This window comes from Phragmites australis, chromosome 1 (assembly GCF_958298935.1).
Source record: "Phragmites australis chromosome 1, lpPhrAust1.1, whole genome shotgun sequence".
Taxonomy (NCBI): Eukaryota; Viridiplantae; Streptophyta; class Magnoliopsida; order Poales; family Poaceae; genus Phragmites; species Phragmites australis.
The window spans coordinates 55122614-55140531 of record NC_084921.1 but is presented as its reverse complement, the minus strand read 5'-3'; the positions used below and the strand labels follow the sequence as shown (position 1 = coordinate 55140531).

The window sequence follows — 17918 nt, the reverse complement described above, 5'->3', positions numbered from 1 at the left end:
TAGCTAGCAACAGACACGAACGAACATAAAGCACGTGTGCCGGCGCGAGCACGTGTGCCGGCGCAAGATTGATCTCGCCCTTTTAGCGGGTGAGAGAAAGGTTTCGCTGGCTGAACATGCGACATGCATTTTTTGTATTTTTATTCTTTTGAGCGGCGGGGCTCACAAGATCTCGCCCGTTCATCTCGCCTGATGAACGAGTGATGGTAGACTATTCTTGCAATTTATTAAAACGGTTGTATAATTTGGCAAATATTAGAAAAAACATATATAAACAAAAAAAAAATCCAAATTCACATGGTGTTGAGATGTGGAGGACAATGTCTTTTCTCCGAGAAACTCCTGAATAACACAAAGATGCATACATAAATTTACATCACCATAATCATCTCTTTATCAGCAGGTACATCATCTACTACTTAAAAAAAAATTATGACTTAGTGAAACATTCGAAAAGCAAACCTCGTGAGATACCTAAGGAGCAAAACTAGACTTTATTTCTATTGGGTAGGTGGTACAACCACTCTACTAACTAAGACTTGTTCTCGTCTTGAGGATAATGTTTAGTTATATAGCATGGTTGAAGAAGCATTGAAGACAATAATCACACATTTATTAACGGGGAATCAGATACGTAACGCAGATTATGCAAGAAACGCTATATATCGTGGTACGGGTGCAATCAACTGAGGATGATGCACGAACAATGAACAAACAAGAGAGATTCGTAGTATATAAAGTTACACGCTACCGATACCAAATAAAGCATCAAATTAATCGCGCCGAAAGCATGCGTCCCTCCCTTATTAATGTACCACACGCACGTACGCCTCCTTCACGGTCCCTTGCGATGGGAGACTTGGAGTGATGAAGCGTCATGCATGATTCATGTCCGTGCTGCTCTACTTGGCTGGAAACTTGGACTTGATGTTGTCCACCACTCCATCGTCGGTCTGGAATGCCCGCGCCAGTACGTCCGTGGGCACCGCCGGCGCGGCGCCGAACAGCGCACCGGCGACCGTCTGTGTGCCGGCCGGGCAGCTGGCTGTCGAACGCTGAGATGGCCACGGCGGGCGCCTCCCCGACGGCCCGACCCGACGCTCCGCTGGAAGTGCACGAGGCCACGGGGAAGACGAACACCTCGCCCTTGGAGACGGTCCGGCTGAGTTGCCTGTTCGCCGAGGTGACGATCGAAGCCCACCTCGAGGGTGCCCTCCAGCACGAAGAGGATCTCCGTGGCACGCGGGTGCACGTGCGGCGGGTTGACGCCGCCCCACGGCGCGTAGTCCTCGCGCTCCATGGACACGCCCAGGGTGTTGAGCCCCGGGATCTTCTCCACGTCCGCCGTCGTCACCGCCGACCCCAAGGGGTTGCCAGAGTACACGTCGGCGGCCTTCGCCAGCCCGCCGAAGAAGAAGTCGTCCGGAGTCACGTTCATCTCCCCCTTGCACGGGAACTCGTTCACCCGCAGCGCGCTGCATGCGTTTCGATCAATTATATATATGTTACGTCAAATGCAAAGACGATCGATAACAGCATGCATGCAAGGCTTATGCATGCTTTGCATGCACGATGAACAAAAGTTGAATGAAAATACAATGCATATATGTAATAAGGGGATGAATCACTCACGGCCCTGATGGGATTTGTAGTCGGCGACGCAGATGTCCTGGAGCATGTCAGGGTCGCCGGCGAGCAGCGGACGGCGAGAGCCAGGAGGACGGCGCAGGTGGCAAGAAGGGTGGGGAGCTTGTTGGCCGCCATGGGTCTCTCGTGATGATTGGTTGGTCCTAGCCTCACCTAGCTAGTTGTACGTGTGAGTGTGAGCTATATGAAGTTAAGTATGTAAGGCACTTCCGTGCTGATGGAAAAGATGAGAGGCATGGAGTTGGTATTTATAGATTTATGGAGTTGGTTTCACTATTATAGTAGGGGTTAAAAGTAGCGCTCTATTAGCGTCAATTCAATAAAAATCATGACAGAAGATGTATCACTGCTGGTTTTTAAACTCCCTCACACGAACTATAGTGAAATCACTAAAAACCGGTACTGATACCTGACTATAGGTACCGATTTATGTTATAAACTGATACTGGTAGTCATGTATCAGTGCCGGTTGAAACCATAACCGACACTAATATGAACATACTCGAAATTTCTGTTAAATGACATTTTGGCTCAGCTCACGTCCTTTATCTTTTCGTCTCCTCCTTTCTCTCCCTTACCTCTTTTCTTTCCTCCACAGCCACAAGCGGACTCAGACGACGGACGGCTCACTACGTAAGAAACTAGCAAATAAGACATCACATTAGTGACAGCTGCTCAACACACGTCATTAATGTCCAATTAGTGATTTGTGCAATAAGGACGCGTCACTAATGTGCCTTCTAATCATGACTAGATATAGACCCGTCACTAATGATCACTCATTAGTAACATGTCGTAACATGACCTGTCATTGATGATAATAGTGACATGTCAAGTTATGGCCCGTCACTAATGATTAGATCGTTGATGGATCATCCTAGACCAGTCTTAATGATGGGTTAAGTTATAATCTATCACTTCTAATGATAAGGTCATCAGTGACAGGTCGTCCTAGGACAGTTATTAGTGACAGGTTAAGTTGTAATCCATCACTAATGACTAGGTCATCAGTGACAGGTCATCCTGGACCAATTATTAGTGACAGGTCACAACTTGACCCGTCACTAATAATCCACTCAGCAGTGACTAGTCATCCTATGCCAGTCATTAGTAACAGGCTAACTTGTAATCTGTCACTAATGACCACCTTCAGTCACCAATGACGGTATTCGCAAATATTTTTTATTTTATTTTTCTCTTATTTTTTCTCACCTCAGCAGCACTAGAATATGAATTATTGTACATTTCTGGTCAAGTTTAATGTAAGGTGTGACAGCTCTGGACACAAATGCGCGTTTTGAAAATGGTGCTGAAACTTTCGGGGGTGAGAACTCGATCTTTCAAGCCATTTTTGGCTTAAAAAAAAATCCTCTGAACCCGACAAAGTGGGAGAGACACAGTTGTGACTTTTTCTGTAGATGTTCGTAGAGTCAAAAAAAATGTTAAAATCAGAGTATGTATGCAAAAGTTATGCCTATTTTATCAAATACATTCCGGATCACTTATCAAATTATAAATCTTAACGAAATTTGGCAAAATTAGTTATTAGTGACGGGTTATGGTTATGATGCGTTACTAATGACCTTTGGCAAGAAGGTTAAAAGGATAAAATATTCGGTTTCTATCACAACTATATGATAGCAGATGTGGTAAGGTGGCTACATTCGCGAGGAGGAGGTCGCGGGTTTGATTTTCATGGAACGTAAACTTGAAAATAATATGAAAAAATGTATGGGTTGTGAGACATATGGGATGAGCCTAGGTTGGGATGGCTTGATTAAATAAAATATTTTTTTGACTTTTTTGTGTCCAAAAAATATTCATCGGTCATTAGTGACGGGTCAAGATTACAATCTGTCACTAATGTTCAGTCAATAATGACGGGTCACGGTTACGACCCGTCACTGATAATTGAATATTAGTGACAGATTACGGTTATGACCCGTAACTAATGACCTCATTAGCGACAAGAGTGATGGGTACAAGACCCGTCACTAATGCCAGTTATCACCCGTCACTAATGCCAGTTATCACCCATCACTAATGACTTTTTTCACGTAGTGGCTTAGGCGTAGTAGAGGGTGGAGGTCAGCCTCCGAGCTGCGTGCGGCTCGGGTGTAGGGGCATGTGAAGGCTGGCCTCCAAGCGGCGGCCTCCGTGCGGCGTGCGTCTCGGTTGCGGGCGTGGGCGGCTCGGGTGCAGGATCGGGCGGAGGCTGGCCTCCGAGCGGCGTGCGGCTCGGGTGCACACTGGATCTCCCTCTTTGTATTCTTTCTATTTGATTTGATTGTGTTCTTGTGTTTGAGATGAGTATATAGATGAGATAAGTATATGGATGAGATTATGTTCTTGTGTATCGGCAGATATGAGTATTTGGATAAGATGAGTATATGAATGAAATTGTGTTTTTCTGTACTGGTTGAGATGTGTATTGGTGAGATTGTGTTCTTGTGTTCTTATGTTTGAGATGAGTATATGGTCAGAGCTGGCGACGGGAGCAGCGACGGCGGTGGCGGCGACGGGAACGACATCTAAACCGGCTCGGATGCCGCTCCCGCTGCCACCATTTTTCTCTATTTTTATTGCTAAAAATAGCATTTATACCGGATAAGCAACCGGCACTGATAACACTATCAAAACTGATTTAAGAGTGCTTGTGTTTCAGCTTAACAAAGGCGTACGTGACCGATGGATCGATTGGTCATGTCGCAAGTTCATAGATGGAGTGTGAGAATAGGAATATCGGGTGTAGGTAAGTAGCTAAGTGATGTGACCCATAAGATTAATGGTGCATGGTCTAACACTGAATCTCAAACAGTGCTTGCGAGTTACAATTTAAAATTCAATAATCTCTTGTTGCTATTGTCATATTTTTTTATGCAACTTTTCTTAATTTTGATGTCACATGAGGATTCTAATTTGCGTACAGCACAGGACAATGCATGTGCAAAGGTTATCCAGATAGAAGGAAAAACTGTAGAGACACTTTGAGTTCAACACAAAACACTATTTTCTAGGATACCTATAGAGTAACAATGGGGTGTAAATCATCGTAGCCTCAGGGATTTGGATACATGGCTAAACCTCCTAGTGGTGCTGAAAGGTTCTTGCTCATGCATAGATGAAACCTGAAGATAAATTATTAAGCTCAATCTCTAGGTTCATGATTTACACGATCAACTAGCAACTGAACGTGCGCAGAGAGAAAGAGACTTGGAACATGAGCGTGGTGAAAGAGTGAGAGTTGAAGAACAACAGGAACAAAAGCTTGCAGAAAGGGATATGTTTCTAAGGGAGGCGCGTAGAAACAGGAAGTCAGAACTACAGGTGCATACACGCATTTCTTTCAATTCATTTATTTTGCACCACTATATTATGCTTTCAAGTTTTCCCATCAAATATGATTATTATTATTAGGACCAATAAGGACCCATGTGAAACCAAGATTATATGGATATCTTTATGAAACCAAAGTTGTAATAGTAATTGTCAGATGCCATGCCTCAAAAAAGATACTCTGAGAAGTTGCAAAATGGTATCGACACAAAAAATTGGTTGTTGCATCAGATTATTACAAGAAAAACAAATTGTTGTCGTAGGCTACCATCACAAAGGAAATGCTGTTGCAAGACCATATTGCATCGTTCCAACTCTTGTTGTAAAATGTTGTTGCCAGAAAAAAAATCTTGTTGCAATAGCATATTACGGCAAAAAAGTGTATGTTGCAATTTGTTGTTACCATGGGAATTTTATCATGGCATGCAATAGTGTGTTACCATGAGATAGGAGTCGTGAAAACGTGATATGGCCACAAGAAATTAGGTGTCGCATTAGCCTAACACAACAAAAAATTCCTGTTGCAATTGGTTGTCGCAGCAAAGAATATGGTGTTGCAATATGCTATTACGAAGAAAATGCTCTTATTGCAATATGTTTTACCACAAAAATGTGACCCTTACAATAACTTATCACCACGGGAAAATTTTCATTGCAGTAAAATCTTTGGGCAACATTGATAGGTGTGGCAATAATAGACTAAAATTGTTGCAGTATGCTTATTTAACGCAACAGTATAAAAACCGTTGCAACATGCTATTATCATGTGGTTTATTGCAATAGCTTGCAACACATTTCGCTCCGTTGCAACAGGTACCTATTGCAACAATATTGGACTTATTGCCACAAATAATTTTGTTGCAAAAAGTAGGTTCCTGGTAGTGACGCATCAAACCAGAGGGACATCTCCTGTGAAAAATAGGACTTAGGTGCATGGCAGAGCCTGCAGCGTTTGAGAAGGTTCAGGCACCAACAGCATGTGCTGCATGTGCAGGATTTCATGTTAATTGCCTGATGGACAGGACTCTCTAATATAAGGCAATGCAGTTAAGATTATTTAAATTGATAAATGGTGTACAACTGAAAACCGTTAGTTCATATTGCACCGGCCGAGTCCTGCAGCTGCTGGCAAATCATAAGCATTCAGCACAGAGAGGGAGAAATAGGCTTATCCTATTTGCATGAATAGTAGCTGACGTGATTCGTGCACTTTGGGAGTTGGAGCTAGAGGGACCCGTAGGAACCCACTTATAAGTTTTAAGGACGGATCATGCAATTTGCTCGTGTCGCAAACGGTACGACGGCAGAATTTAACTCCTTTAGGGGCTCACAAGTTCATTCGCGTTAAGAATATCTATATATGATTGGATGCTAGTGCTCAACTTTCAGATGAGTTGTTAACGTTGTTACACGTCTGATAATAACGGTACGGTCATGCAATTGGTTAATATCGGAGACCCGCGCATTTGCTTTCTGAGGCTGTACATGCAGAGCAGAGCAGTAGGAATATATAGGAAACTAGTAAGATGGTTCATATTAATAGTGCGACTATTCTCACTCAAATATTGTATCAAATAATTTTTGATTAAAAATTAATCTTATTAATTTTTATGAGGTTTGAGTCATTTAGTTACAAAATGTATAAAATTAGAATAAGAAATAAAAATTATGTTAATAGAAAAGAAAATTATTTATGCACTAAACTTTGCCCGAATCGTATACACGTATTGGTTAGATTTGTATATGTTTTGATCAACCGTCAAAATAGCGTGTCATGTGTAGACAACCCAACCAAAATCAAAATAAATTTGTCTTGCCTGCTTGATGTGATAACTTTGAGCAACACGATGCTTCGTAATCTATTATCTTAGTAAGAATTTTGAAATATATTTTCATTATTTTTATTGTGAATTTTAGCTATTGATTAATTATATTTTACATTGACTCTTTATTTAGTATTGTACCGTTGTCTACTTGATGTGATGATATTGAGCTATAAGGTGCTTCTTAATTATCTTAATAAGAATTTTGAAATATTTTTATTATGAATTTTAGCTATTGATTAATTGTATTTTATATAGACTCTTTATTTAGGTATTTGATTTTAATAATAATTTTATTTTTTAATAAGACTATATTCGATATGGATCCTTATTGTTTTCTATTCTAACCACAATTTCAATTATTATTTATTTTATTTAATTTAGACTCTTAATTTAGATATTTTGCTTCCCTATGGAAATCGAACTACTAATTTTCCTTAATTTTTTAATTCCGAATTTTGTTATTTATTTATCGTACTTGATAGGAGTTTCTGAATTTAGCTATTTATTAATCATATTTTATATAGGATCTTTGATTTAATCTAGATCGTTAGATGTTTATAACAATAAGTGGTGTAAATTATTTTTTTCTGATTAACACGATAATTTTATAACTTAAGAGCTAATGTAGTGGCTCTTTTTTTCCTCAAATAATAATATAATAGATTAGTGATGGATCAAGTAGGACTCAGACTTCCACGCAACTCGACAGTGCCAAATTCTGATGATGATTTTGCCGGAACAAATTTGATTGCATGGTTGCACGCTTCCTATATATAGATGACTGATTCACAGCAAGCATTTGCGACCAAAGTGTCTAAGGTCATGTTTGTTTCTTGCTTCTGATTTTGGTTCTGATGCTGCCAGAAGCCGGAAGCCAGAAGTCAGAATAAACGGTGTTCTAGAAAAGCCAGAAACCTATTTTTAAGAAAAATAAAGTAAATCTGAGAAACTCACTAAGAGACGTTTTTATGAAAAGGTATGTGCTGAAAAGAAAAATTATTATAAAAACCAACAACCTATTTTAAAAACAGTTTTTCAAAAGAACCCAAAAACAGAAACTAAACAAACAGGGCATACGTGTGACATATCATCGATGAGTATATATTAAGGCCCATATGATGTTTACTGTGCATATATACATCAACAATTGAGAAAATCAGGACATGCATTCATTTTCTCGAATTGATAAATACACATCACCTTTATTTTTCACGCAGAAAAAGCAACAAACAACAGTGAACTAACAGGAAAGAGGTCCAACGACACGTACAAAAAAGGACGAATTGACAGATCATACTTTGAGCATAAAACAGATTAAGTGGCGGCCCGCGGCTATTCAGTGGTGCTGCAAGAGGTATATAATTTATTTCCCTTAATGAAGGGTCCTCGTTACGTACGTGGTGGTTGCCAGCCACCAACTGCATGCATGAGCGTGCCTACTTGGGCGGGAACTTGGACTTGATGCCCTCCACGAGGCTGCCGTCGATCTGGAACGTCCTGGCCAGCACGTAGGTGGGCACCGTCGGCGAGGCGCCGAAGAGTGTCTCGGCGACGGACTGCGTGCCCTGCAGCTGGCTGTTGAACGCCGAGATGACCGCGGCCGGCGTGTTGCCGTTGTTCTTCTGGTAGTGGACGAGACCGCGGGGGAAGACGAAGACCTCGCCCTTGCAGACGGTGCGGGCGTAGAGCTTGTTGGCCGTGGTGATGAAGCCCACGTCAAGGGAGCCCTTGAGCACGAAGATCATCTCGCTGGCGCGCGGGTGGGTGTGCGGCGGGTTCACACCCCACGGCGCGTAGTCGATGCGCGCCATGGACACGCCCAGGGTGTTGAGGCCCGGGAGCTTCTCTACGTTCGCCGCCGTCACCGCCGAACCCGCCGCGTTGCCCGTGTTGCCGGGGTTCGCCAGCACGTAGGAGAAGAAGTCGTTCGCCGTCACGTTCTCCGGCCTCTTGCACGGGAATCCGTTCAGCCTCAGTGCTGCACGCACGTACATTCAATTCGTTCATGTTTATCGAACATGCATGCATGATTATTCATGCAAGTTGTTGCACGTAGCCACGTACACAGTGAATAATTGAAGAGAGTGGTGTGTATGTATAGATCTAGATCACTTAGACACTTACGGCCCCGGAGGGATTTGTAGTCCGCGACGCAGATGTCCTGGAGCATGTCGGGGTCGCCAGCGATCGAAGGGGTGGTGAACGCCAGGAGGACGGCGAAGGCGGCCAGGAGGAAAGTGGCGAGCTTGGCCATGGCGGTCAAGTTGTGTATGTCGTCGTACTTGACTAATTGGCTTGGCTCTCGTGTGCTGGCGCAGCTAGCTACTCCTGGTGTAGTTAGCTAGCTGTCTGTAGGCCGGCCTGGGTTGGTCTGAGGACGGGAAGGGAAGGAAGGCTGGTATTTATAGGGGCACGGGTAGCTTAATGGAGACTGACATCATGGTCGATGATGGCATGGACATGCATGAGAGAGAGAGAGAGAGAGAGAGAGAGAGAGAGAGAGCACGTACGCAGCAATGGAGGGACGCATTCCTGTACGTGTGTCTGACGGCTAACTATGTCCATCAGATCGAGATGCATACACCAATGGATATCCATCCAACCGCCCGTTCCTTCCCTTCCTCCCATGCATATACACCTCTTTCCAACCGCAGGACGCTCGTTTTCCTGTGACTAGCTAACAGCAGGTATAGCTCGTACGTCATATCGTGCTTGCTCACTAAATCCGGCCCCTTTAATTTTTTCAGTTTCGGATGACGTAAATTAAACAGGATGCCTTGCGTGCGTGTTAGCAATGAATAATGCCACCTTTTATTGGGATTAATTTGACGCCGACATTGTGGGAGAGAATTAATGTGATCGACCACATCTACAGCTTTCGACGTACGACACCCTCTCTCTGCCTCTGATTTTATGGTACGAGGTGCAGTATGACTGCATGAGTCCTCTGATTTGATGGTACGAGGGAGCACACGCAGAGAGAGAGAGAGAGAGAGACGCCGGCCGGCAGCCACCAACCAAGATCGAATTCCCTCCGTTATATGCGCCACCAACTTTACAATTGTTACCTGCTGCTCCAACACGATCGACCAATGGCAGCGTCAGATCCCTTTCAGACAACAGAAAAGATGGCGCTATCAGAACAGACATGAATTCAGATCCGTCCGGTAGTACGTGCATTGATCACTTGCTCGATCAGATCGATTAGAGAGCGTACTCATGTGTGGCTAGAGGTCTATATCTGTCCTTTTTTCCCCCTCGAATGGACTGCGTATCATAGAAGAAAAAACTTCAGTTTTACGACGCATAGCGCCGAGCGCTAGCTAAGTGCAACGGGAGAGGTCTATATCTGTCGCCTACGAACCGAGTAAATGTACGTATATATGTATATGTATATATGTTGTCGCTTCAAATATCCGCTGCTCCACTTCGTCCCAGCTTAATTTACTAGACCGATGCAAATATGAACAAATTAATCATGCAAATCGTCCGTAGCTATTATACATAGATTCCGTCTCCGTATAGTTATATCATATTAGTATAATTTCTTCTATATAAATTACAAGAGAAATAAATAAACAAATGAATCATTTATAATTTGTAAGTAAAGGTCTTATGCGAGCCTCATGCACGCATGCATGTGTGTGTATATATATACATATCGTTAAATAAGAAATTTAATGTGCGGCGCGTCCGACCCCGCCGGCAACTGACACGTCGGCCCCAGTCATGCACACATCAGCATGTACCGGAAAATACTTGTTGCCTAACCGGTTGAAAATGTCCAAGTATGCACCAAAAATTGTTACCATTTTGAACCATAATATTTCACAGTTTTACCCAAAAAAGCACTCCCACAACTGGAAAAACAAATAGAGTCTGATCCAGCTAGCCATTAAATAGAGTTTACTTCTTCTCTCCCTTCTAGTACCCCATAAACCGCTGTAGATATCCTGATGCATGCATATTTGTACCTATTGCTGATGGGGCGCGATTTGAGAGGGTCATGATCTCCTCATCTTCCTACACTCCCTCCCCAATGTTCAACGACGAGCCGAGACGTTGTCCATCAGTTCTGACATGTTTGTGAATCTCTTTGTCTCACTGCGCTCACTCCCTGACATTCAACGACGAGTCAAGACATCAGTGCAAGCACTGATGTACATACGGAATCTCCATCAACACCTTCGTCCATTGCTCATATATTGTAATATTTTTAAATTTTCGTTTGATTTTGTTAGCAGACCAATAAATCATGCACGTTAGTGCATGAAATCTTCTTATTTAGATGATTACTTCCTTGAGTAGCTGGAGATTATTTTCTTGATTAGCTGGAGATTGTTTATCTGATTATGTGATTAGTTTCATTGTTTAGAGAGAAAATCTCGCAAGCTTTTATTGCCTACGAAATCAGCTAGAGATTATTTTCTTGGTTAGTTAGGGATTTGTCGGAGGATTAACTCTTATCGCAGGGATCCCGAGAGACCCCTTTTTAGATATTCGACCGGGGGGATGATCCTGAATAAGTTCGTCAGAGAAATAAATGGGAATGAATGCCACGGCCGGTGGTGGGGGTGTTGACCTAGTGCAAGAACAAGTAAATGCACCAGAATTTAGACAGGTTCGGGCCGCACGGGGGCGTAATACCCTACTCCTGTATGGATGCTATAAATGTCCTGTGGAAGTCCCTCAAGGATGTTGCTGGTTACAAGAATATGGGCCTATCTAAGAGCTTGGAGCTCCTTGTTCTTCGGCTGGAACTGGGCTCAGCCTTCCTCACAGTGTTTCTCTTGCGCTGTGTTCTTCGTGTCGGCTCTTGGTCTCTGTTTTGCTATTCTTCGTCTCTTGTTCTCTCGCCCCCTTGCTTCTGTGCCGCCGACTGTTTTAAATACTCGCCGGCCGCGACATGCCCCGAACGTGAAGGAGGGGGCTCGAGTTCCGAGACGCCATAAATGGAAAGGGCGTCATCATTTCTTCTGGGCGAAGTGACCAGGGGTGGAAAATGCGTCGCACGCCCGGTCGCCTGTCACCATAAATGCCCTGGCAACGGGTGCCGTGGAGAGGGCCCACCGGGCAGCCACAGGGCAACCCGACGTGCTCGCCCTGCCTTGTTCCCCTGCCGCAGCAGCGCGGCAGACAGAACGTCTTGATCCTTACGACATTATCCTGAGACAATAATGACCCCACGCCTCTCTGCCAAAACATAGCCAGTTGGAGGTGTCAGGACACGCACGCTCATTAAATGCGGCCTCGGGCCTCTGACTGGTTGACACCTCATCGGTAGGCCCCTCGGGGGTCTTGCTGGGTCGTCGGGGTACCAAGTGCTCAGGGGTACTGTTCACATCCCCGAGCACTCTCTCCCGAGAATGCCTATCCTTGTCCTCGGGGTGCCGGGTGCTCAGGGGTACTGCTCACCTCCCCGAGCACTTTCTCCCGAGCACTCTTGCACGGACCCTCGGGGAACCGAGTGCTCGGGGGCTGCCGCGTGCAGCCCCGAGCACTCTTGTACGGATCCTCGAGGAACCGAGTGCTCGGGAGCTGCCGCACGCAGCCCCGAGCACTCTCTCCCGAAACTTAGCTCTTCTGATCGTCGGGGGACTAGGGTGCTCGGGGGTGACCGTACACCTCCCCGAGCACTTTCTTCCCGGTACTTGGATTCCGTGGATCATCGGGGAACTAGGGTACTCGGGGGCCACCGACCGTGGCCCCGAGCACCTTCTCCCGGGACTTGACCTTTTCTCATCCTACAGGAGAGACCTCGCGGGATGACACCATGTGGCGGATGGCTGGCCTGGCCTCGAAATTCGGGGACCCCTGATTCCTGATACACCGACAGTAGCCCCCGGGCCCATTGGCAGGCGATGGCCCAGAGACTGCGGATGGGCCCTTCGTCGCGAACGAGGTCGAAGCCGGCGTGGACGCCATGTGGCAAGCTTTCAGAAGGTGACCCCTCTAGTCTGGGCCTTTGGTACGGCCCAACGGGGAGATGAATGGAGCGCGGCGAAGCTGCCGGAGTTCGACGCCCAGGGGTTGGTCGACCGGCCGAGGCGCCGGAGTCCCGAGGCCGCTGAGATCCCCGGGTTGGATGAGGCGGCCGGCGAGGGGGCCGTAAGCGGTCCGGTGCGGACTGGTGGCCCGGGCGCCTCGAGCGGTGAGCCGCAGGCCAGCAGTGGGGCCGCTGCGGGCAGCAGCCGCCGCACCGGAAGAGGAGCGGTGCCGGCGCCGGAGGACCGGGGGAAGCGCCCCCGGCTCTTCACTCCTACGCCGGAGTCACTGCCGTCGCCGTCGGCGGGGGCGGCATTTGCGATTCTGGAACCGTGCCTTGTTCGGCTTGGGCCCGATCCGGCGCCCGGAGACCACGCGGCGGCCCCGCAGAACCCCCGGCGAAAGAGGAGGAGGGAGGACTCCGGGCCGGCGCCATCGAGCCCGGAGTTCAGGATTTCGGCAGCACGATGGCAATACCGAAGACCCACAACCGCGTAAGTCTTGTCCTTCATTCTTTCTTGGGCGTGCTTCGCCCAAACTAAGTTCTGGATTTCGATTTTGATCTTTGTCCTTTTCCTGCAGGCCGCCTACGGGCACCGCTGAGGGCCAGGGGCGGCCGGAGGCGCCGAGGCCAGCGCCAGCCCCCGAGGCGAGCGCACCCGAGCTGAGCGCACTGGCGGAGCCAGGGCTGGCAAGCGCGGCGGCGGAGCCGGGGCCAGCGGACACTGCGGCGGTGCCGGGGCCGACGGACGCGGTGGCGGAGCTGAAGCCAGCGGACGCGGCGGCGGTGCTGGGCCCGAGCGTCCGGTGCCGTCCGAGCCCGCTCCAAGCGCGCCGAGCGCGGGGCTGGCGACCGCGTGGCAATTTTCGGGGACCCCGAGCCCCCCGGGGGAGGCTCGCAGGGGACCCAGCGCCCAGCTGCTGCCCAGCCAACCCGCCGAACCTCTCTCGATCGTGCTGGGGAGCGCCCGGGAGGTGATCGGGTGGCTGGAGGCGGCCGTAGCGGAGGAGATGGCGCGACGAGAGGCGGAGCGCGCCGCTCTGGCCGCGGAAAGAGCGCAGCTCGCCGTGGCGCGTGCCGCTAATGAGGACGAGCGGCGCACCACGGAGGAGGGCCGGAAGGCCTTGGAGGAGGTCCGCGCGGAGGTCGCGCGGGAGAGGAAGGTTCTGGAGGACACCCGCGCGGAGGTTGCGCGGGAGCGGGATGACACCGCCCGCCTGGACGAGGCGTCGCGGCAGTAGGGTGCCGAGGCCCTTGCCAGGGAGAGGCAGGCGCAGGAGCGGGAGGAGGCAGCGGGGAACCACGAGAGGGCAGCGGAGGCCCTCCAGGCCGATCTAGCTCGCCAGAAAGGCGAAGTCGACCGGACCCGCGCTGAGCTCCAGCACTTTGCGGCGGAACTCCAGGACGTCGATGGGGATCTCCAACGGCGGGAGGAGGACATCGCGATCCGGGAGACCGACGCCGAGATAACGACGGCGGACTTGGGCGCTCGGGAGGACCTGTTGGCCCGCCGGGAGGCGGAGATTGCTGAGGCGGCGGTGGCGGCTGCTGCTAGAGAGGAGCGGATCGCCAAGTCCAAGGCGGAGCTGGCCGCCCGCGAGCTGGCCTTGTCCTTCCTGGCAGGGCAGGTAAAGCTGGCCGCGGGTCATGCACCCGGCACCGGCTCTTCTAGCGCGGTCGGGGGCCAGGGGCTCGAGGAACGGCTGCGGATCGCGAAGGAGGAGCTCGAGGCCGCCTCGGTCGCGCGGGCCAGCCTGCAGCTGATGCTGGAGGACACCCTCCGGTGGATGCAGCGGTCCGTGGCGGCGGCCGGACTCGGGCCACTCATCGTGGAGACGAAGGGGGGAGGCCCTGGCCGGTACGCCCTAGGCTTCCAGTAGGTCTGCGAGTGTCTCGAAGCGCTGCCCTGGGCCGTCCAGGAACTCACCGCCCGGGAGGGGCGTGGCTTGGCCCAAGCAGTGGCCGAACACGTCCTGGATTGCTACCGGAGCCGAGACCCAAACTTCCCGCTGGAGCCAGCTCGGGAAGGGGTGGTTGAAGCCGAGGAGGAGGCCGCCCGGGAGGTAGTTCGGAGCACCGCCGCCGCGGTGACGGCCGGCTTCAAGCGGGAGGTGCCGCCACCCCCAGTCCTGAGGAGCGGTCACGAAGGCTCTAACTCCGACTCCGACTAGACTTGATGTAAATATGGGAGTGATTCCTCAGAACAGCTATCCTTCTTTGTGAATATAATGGAAGCCTTTCTTTGGGGTCGCAACTTCAGTATTTTTGAGTACTTAGTGTTGTTTCCGCTGTTTTCACTTGATGCCCCGAGGAGTACTCAGTCGGACCGACCCCGACCTTTCCTTCCCCGAGAATGAAGTCGTCCCGATCGTCCTTCTCGGTGCGTTCAGCCCCCGAGCCCTCGCGAGTCCGCATCGGCTAAGTCAAAAGACAAAGGCACGAACTTCCCTGCTCGGGAGATAGATCGATCCAGCGCAGAGCACGCCACGACCGGTGAACACTTTTCCATCTTGCGACCACTCAGTCAGTAGACTAGAGACACGCGCGGGCAGGAATGAGACCAAGAGTCCCCATGGTTCGGTGGTGTCCGGGCTTAGGATGGACCAGACCGAGCATCGACAGTCCGCCCCTGAGGCCTAGGCTCCGGACTACTCGAGCAGCTCGAGCGATAGGATTACCCAGGGCGCCCAGGGACTCGGTAGTGCTCGGGGCCCTAAAAGCGGACCGAACACCACGACCACCATGAAAGACTTCGATCGGACATTACCGCACGTACGGTACACCTTTCTACGGACCGTTCTGTCGTTCTAGGAAAGAGTGGACACGCGGTAGGGTTTTGTGCGCGAGGAGACCATCTCACCGGGCAGATTAGAATACGAGGGCCCCTGAGGACGACTCGGGAACAAAATATTATTGAACGTAAATTCGTTTGAATTTAACCACTCACCGGACAGCTATTAGCCTTTCGGCCAACCGATCCAGGAGGGGCATGCGCTCCAAGCTCGGGGTGCCCGGGGACTTGGTTCCCACGGCCGGGGCGCCCGAGCATCAAGGGGCGCATGAGGAGCCCGGGGTCAGGCGATCTCGACCACTCACGCTTGAGCGGTAGGACCACCCGAGGACCCTTGGGGCCGAGCAGCGACCTAGGCACTGAGGCCTTCGCGGTCGAGCTGCTTTTGCTTTGATTGTCGATCTGTGACTTAAGAGAAAATGGAGAAAGTCTTTGCTTGGTGCGCTCTGTTAGTGCGGTATTCATTATAGACTGCTCTCGTTTTCGACCCGAGACCTCTCGAATACCCAGACCGGCAGACAAGAGCAGGCAGAGGTATAACCCAGAGGTCCTATGGTTCGGTGGCGCCCGGGTATGACAGACCAGACCGAGCATCGACAGCCCGCCCCTGGGGCCTAGGCTCCGGACTACTCGAGCAGCTCGAGCGATAGGATTACCCAGGGCGCCCAGGGACTCGATAGTGCCCGGGAGCCTGCCACGACACCGAACACCACAGGCTACCACAACAGACGTAAGCCAGCGGCAACTGCCCGCGTGCATACCGATCGAGATTCTTTTATCAGCGGGGAAAAAGAGAGAGCGAACTTTTCTCGCACAATCGCGCATCTCACCAGACAGATTAAACATATGGAATCCAGAAAAACAAAATTGACACATGATTGCACATTAACATTCATACTGTATTGACAATTTTTTACAAGGTTGGGTGACTTACCCAGTTAGTGGTAGCCCCCGGTCAACTTGGGCAGAGGGAAGCCCCCGACCTGGTTGACCTGAGCCGCGAGCATGGCCATCTACGGGTAGAACTTGCGCAGGTGCTCGATGTTCCACGGGTTGGGGAGCGGTTGCCCATCTTCTGCGGCTAGCCGGAAGGAGCCTTCTCGCGGGACCCCGATCACGGTGAAGGGGCCTTCCCACATAGGGGACAGCTTATTCCTTCCTTCGCGTGATTGGACGCGTCGGAGAACTAGATCCCCCACCTCGAGAGACCGGGCCCGGACGTGGCGCTGATGGTAGCGCCGCAGACTTTGCTGGTAGCAGGCTGCCTGGACGACGGCACGCCGCCGGCGCTCCTCCAAGTAGTCGACGTCGTCGCGCCTCTGCTGCTCCTGTTCGCCTTCAGAGTAGGCATGCACCCGAGGGGAGCCTAGAGTGAGCTCGGAGGGGAGGACCGCCTCAGCGCCGTACACGAGGAAGAAAGGAGTCTCCCCGGTAGCGCGGCTTGGCGTGGTCCGATTGGCCCATAGCACGGCAGGCAGCTCGTCGACCCACCCCTTCCCGTGCTTTGCGAGCACGTCGTAGGTCCGGGTTTTGAGCCCCTTTAGTATCTCCGCGTTGGCGCGCTCAACCTGCCCGTTGCTTCGAGGATGAGCGATGGAGGCGAAGCAGAGCTTGATGCCGAGGTCTTCACAGTAGTCCCCGAACAGGGCACTTGTGAACTGGGTGCCGTTGTCGGTGATGATCCGGTTCGGGACACCAAAGCGACTGGTGATACCGCGGATGAACTGGAGCGCCGTGTTCTTGGTCACCTTGATGACTGGGACCGCCTTCGGCCACTTGGTGAATTTGTCGATGGCGACGTAGAGGTACTCATAGCCCCCGATTGCTCGGGGGAATGGACCCAGAATGTCCAGCCCCCAGACCGCGAAAGGCCACGACAGGGGGATGGTGTGAAGAGCCTGAGCTGGCTGGTGAATCTGCTTTGCATGGAACTGGCACGCTCTGCAGCGCCGAACCAGCTCGGAAGCATCCTGGAGGGTTGTAGACCAGTAGAAACCTTGCCGGAAGGCCTTCCCGACCAGCGTGCGGAACGATGCATGGCCACCGCACTCGCCCTCGTGGATCTCAGCGAGGAGCTCGCCGCCTTCTGCCCGGGAGATGCATTTCAGGAGAATACCGCCTGCGCTACGCCGGTAGAGATCTCCATCTACTATGGCATAACGTTTGGACTGTCGAGCAACTCTTTCGGCAGACGCCTCATCCCCGGGGAGGAACTTTTCCTTCAAGTACCCTCGGATGTCGTCCATCCACGAGGCATCTTGAGAACATTCAGCAAGTGCAGCGCACTCGCCGGACGGCGGCACCCTGACGGGGCTTCCCACTGAGGGCGCCG

The 17918-nt window shown here is 50.2% G+C and overlaps 1 protein-coding gene and 1 pseudogene across 1 annotated transcript; both read right to left on the bottom strand.

The window, feature by feature from the left end:
* Positions 1–902: 902 nt before the first annotated feature.
* LOC133891067 (germin-like protein 1-4) lies at positions 903–1846 on the bottom strand (annotated as a pseudogene).
* Positions 1847–7956: 6110 nt separating this feature from the next.
* Positions 7957–9177, bottom strand: LOC133891057 (putative germin-like protein 3-2). Its single transcript, XM_062331754.1, has 2 exons — positions 8934–9177; positions 7957–8787 (listed from the first exon to the last, which is right to left on the bottom strand). Exons 1-2 carry the CDS (start codon positions 9061–9063, stop codon positions 8246–8248), a joined length of 672 nt encoding a protein of 223 aa, XP_062187738.1. The 5' UTR covers positions 9064–9177; the 3' UTR covers positions 7957–8245.
* Positions 9178–17918: the final 8741 nt, after the last annotated feature.

Bases quoted from the DNA above. Each gene is read 5' to 3' on its own strand.
- LOC133891057 (XM_062331754.1), bottom strand. From the start codon at position 9,063: ATGGCCAAGCTCGCCACTTTCCTCCTGGCCGCCTTCGCCGTCCTCCTG. The intron at 8,788-8,933 runs GTAAGTGTCTAA...ACGTGCGTGCAG, and splicing joins CTACAAATCCCTCCGGGGCC to CACTGAGGCTGAACGGATTC.